This window comes from Typopeltis vanoorti, chromosome 10 (genome assembly GCF_054136105.1).
Source record: "Typopeltis vanoorti isolate ZY-2024b chromosome 10, IOZ_Tvanoo_1.0, whole genome shotgun sequence".
NCBI lineage: Eukaryota > Metazoa > Arthropoda > Arachnida > Uropygi > Thelyphonidae > Typopeltis > Typopeltis vanoorti.
The window spans coordinates 1,316,504-1,318,908 of record NC_143558.1 but is presented as its reverse complement, the minus strand read 5'-3'; the positions used below and the strand labels follow the sequence as shown (position 1 = coordinate 1,318,908).

The following is a 2,405-nucleotide window of genomic DNA, read 5'->3' as shown; positions in this document are numbered from 1 at the left end:
GAGTTGGAAAGTCACACAGTTCATAATAGACATAAAAATCGACTTAATACCGCGGGAATGTGATCATTTACCAGAAGATATTGGCGAAGAAGAAGAAGAAGAAGAAGAAGAGAGAAAAAATGTCAATTAAAGTAAGTTAACCATGTATTCTTTGTATAATATAAACTTATAATTTTTTTTAAATGAAAGTAAACTTTGTTATAAGGAAAGAGAAAGAGAGAATTAATAAAAAAAGAGGAGAATTGTAAAATTTAAAGAGGTAAAAGGTAAAATGAATTAAGTCTAATTATTGAAGTATACAATTATAATATAAACTTATACTTTTTTTTTAAATGAAAGTATACTTTGTTACAGGGAAAGAGAAAGAGGGAATTTAAAAAAAATAATTAAAAAAATGAGCAAATTTTTAAGTCATTTTTCTGGTCAGTTAGTAGGTAACAATTTCAATGTCAATTTTTTGTATTTTATATTATGTTTTTAATTTATGTGTAATGTTTTAATTAAACCGTGCAGAATTATGAATTAATAAAGGCATATTTAAGTGCATAGTTTGAGTTTTTTGCATAATTAAGAGCATATTTAGGATGTTTTAAATGTTTTAGTGTATATTTGGACGCATATTTTGCACTTTTTTACGACCTAGATTCCCCAGATTAGGGAATTTTTCCCTAATCTGGGGAATTTTTGAGGTCTAATCTGGGGAATTTCGATGTGAGTGGCAGTCCTGTTCCAAACAGACGAATGGAATTTAAAATCATTATCAAGCGTTTGCAAGTAAAGACTGTCTAATAAATTTGTCTATTGTGCACCCTTATTATTTTTTCTATCATTCTTTTTTAAGTTCAAGAAACTGGTTGTCATACATTCATTAATTAGAAGGGAAAAAAGTTATTTAGCAGAGGTAATTTGTTTTTCTAATTCAGAGAATAGGATCTGATCATAGGAGTCGCTAAAAAGTCAAAATGGCAGCCCCTGCGTTTTTTGGCGAAGTGTTACCTCTTCATTCCCGTGCTGTAGAAGATGGAGAGGAAGAACAAAATATTCCCATTCCTAGTCTTAAATTAGATGTACATGTAGACTGTGCAAAATATGCATGTGAGTTATTTCTGTTTGCTGTTGGAAATAATGCATCTGTCTTCACCGATGTTTACCTGTTATCATCTGCTTCCAAAATAGCTGAGATAAAATTATTTCCTTGTCCAGAAAACGATGATGCAACAATTATAGGATTGAGTTATAAGAAATTTCCTTATGTGGTAGGAACTTTGTATTACGATTCAACGTTAAAAACATTATGTTGCACAGTTGCACAAACTCTGCCTGCAGAAAAAGTAGTTTCTCTTACTCAAGAAATTTTTGAGACGTTTAGTGGGTCGAATACTTCCCGCGTGATCATATTAACTTATGCCCATATTTGTGAATATAAAACTTTGTTGTCACTTGATCAACTAAAAGTACCATTTCTCAGAGCTCTTTGTACCTCCAGTTATCCGAAAGACTGTGTGGGGTGTGAATATTTGGAACAGCCAAATACAGTTTCAGGGTTTGCCGCTGCTGTTTTAACAGAGTGCGAAATCCGCAATATTCCTGGAGTTTTGTATGAGTGCCTGAGCGATATGTCTGATATTGATTCTGCTGCTATAAAATCATATGACTTTGTGTTTGGGCTTTCCTATTTGTGTAAGTATTTAAAGCGTGCTGAAAATGCCGATCGGAAATTAAAAGAACATTGTTTAATTAAGAAAAAAAATTCAGGGAATTTGTACACCTAAACTGTAGTCATGGATGTTAAGTAAATATAAACATGGAATTTTTGTTTTGATAATTAAGCTTCTTTCTTTCATTTCTTTTCTTTCTTTTTTTTTTTTTCATTTATTCTGTTATGTTGGTTTTTCGTGTCTGATGAGTACTATGTACAGAGAGATTTCTGAATTAAGAACTGCCATTGCAATTTATGAGAGTAAAGGTGTAGTAGAGGATCCTCCACTTGAACAGTTCTTGAACTCTTTGGAGGTGTCCAAGATGTGTGATGCATGGTTGCAATGTGCTATAAAACTTCACTGATAGCCTAATTCATTAATATGCAGGACTTTTATGTGTATATGCTGCACATAATTGATTAAGATGACACCTTGGATTTTATTGCATTTTTTTGGACATCATATGATTTCGCCACTTCTTTAAATATATGCACACAACCTGACTTGTATGTATTGCAGTTTTGTGAGTTGCCAGTTTACTTGTTTTTCTTTGTTGGTGTAAAATGTCAGTCATGATTCATGTGCCTGATTTTTCTCCACATATTTGACATGGTCTTTTTTGATTGATTTCTCCAGATTAACTCATCTGTCCAATGTAACAGATGCCTCAAGTATGGAAAACTTTGTACACTCTTGGTTGTTTAA

At 32.1% G+C, this 2,405-nt stretch overlaps 1 protein-coding gene across 1 annotated transcript; it reads left to right on the top strand.

Annotated features, from left to right (window-relative positions):
* Positions 1-748: 748 nt before the first annotated feature.
* LOC150102125 (proteasome assembly chaperone 1-like) lies at positions 749-1,821 on the top strand. The gene has a single exon (XM_090399454.1). The coding sequence runs from the start codon at positions 963-965 to the stop codon at positions 1,770-1,772; it is 810 nt and encodes a 269-aa protein (XP_090255580.1). The 5' UTR covers positions 749-962; the 3' UTR covers positions 1,773-1,821.
* Positions 1,822-2,405: the final 584 nt, after the last annotated feature.

Bases quoted from the DNA above. Each gene is read 5' to 3' on its own strand.
- LOC150102125 (XM_090399454.1), top strand. From the start codon at position 963: ATGGCAGCCCCTGCGTTTTTTGGCGAAGTGTTACCTCTTCATTCCCGT.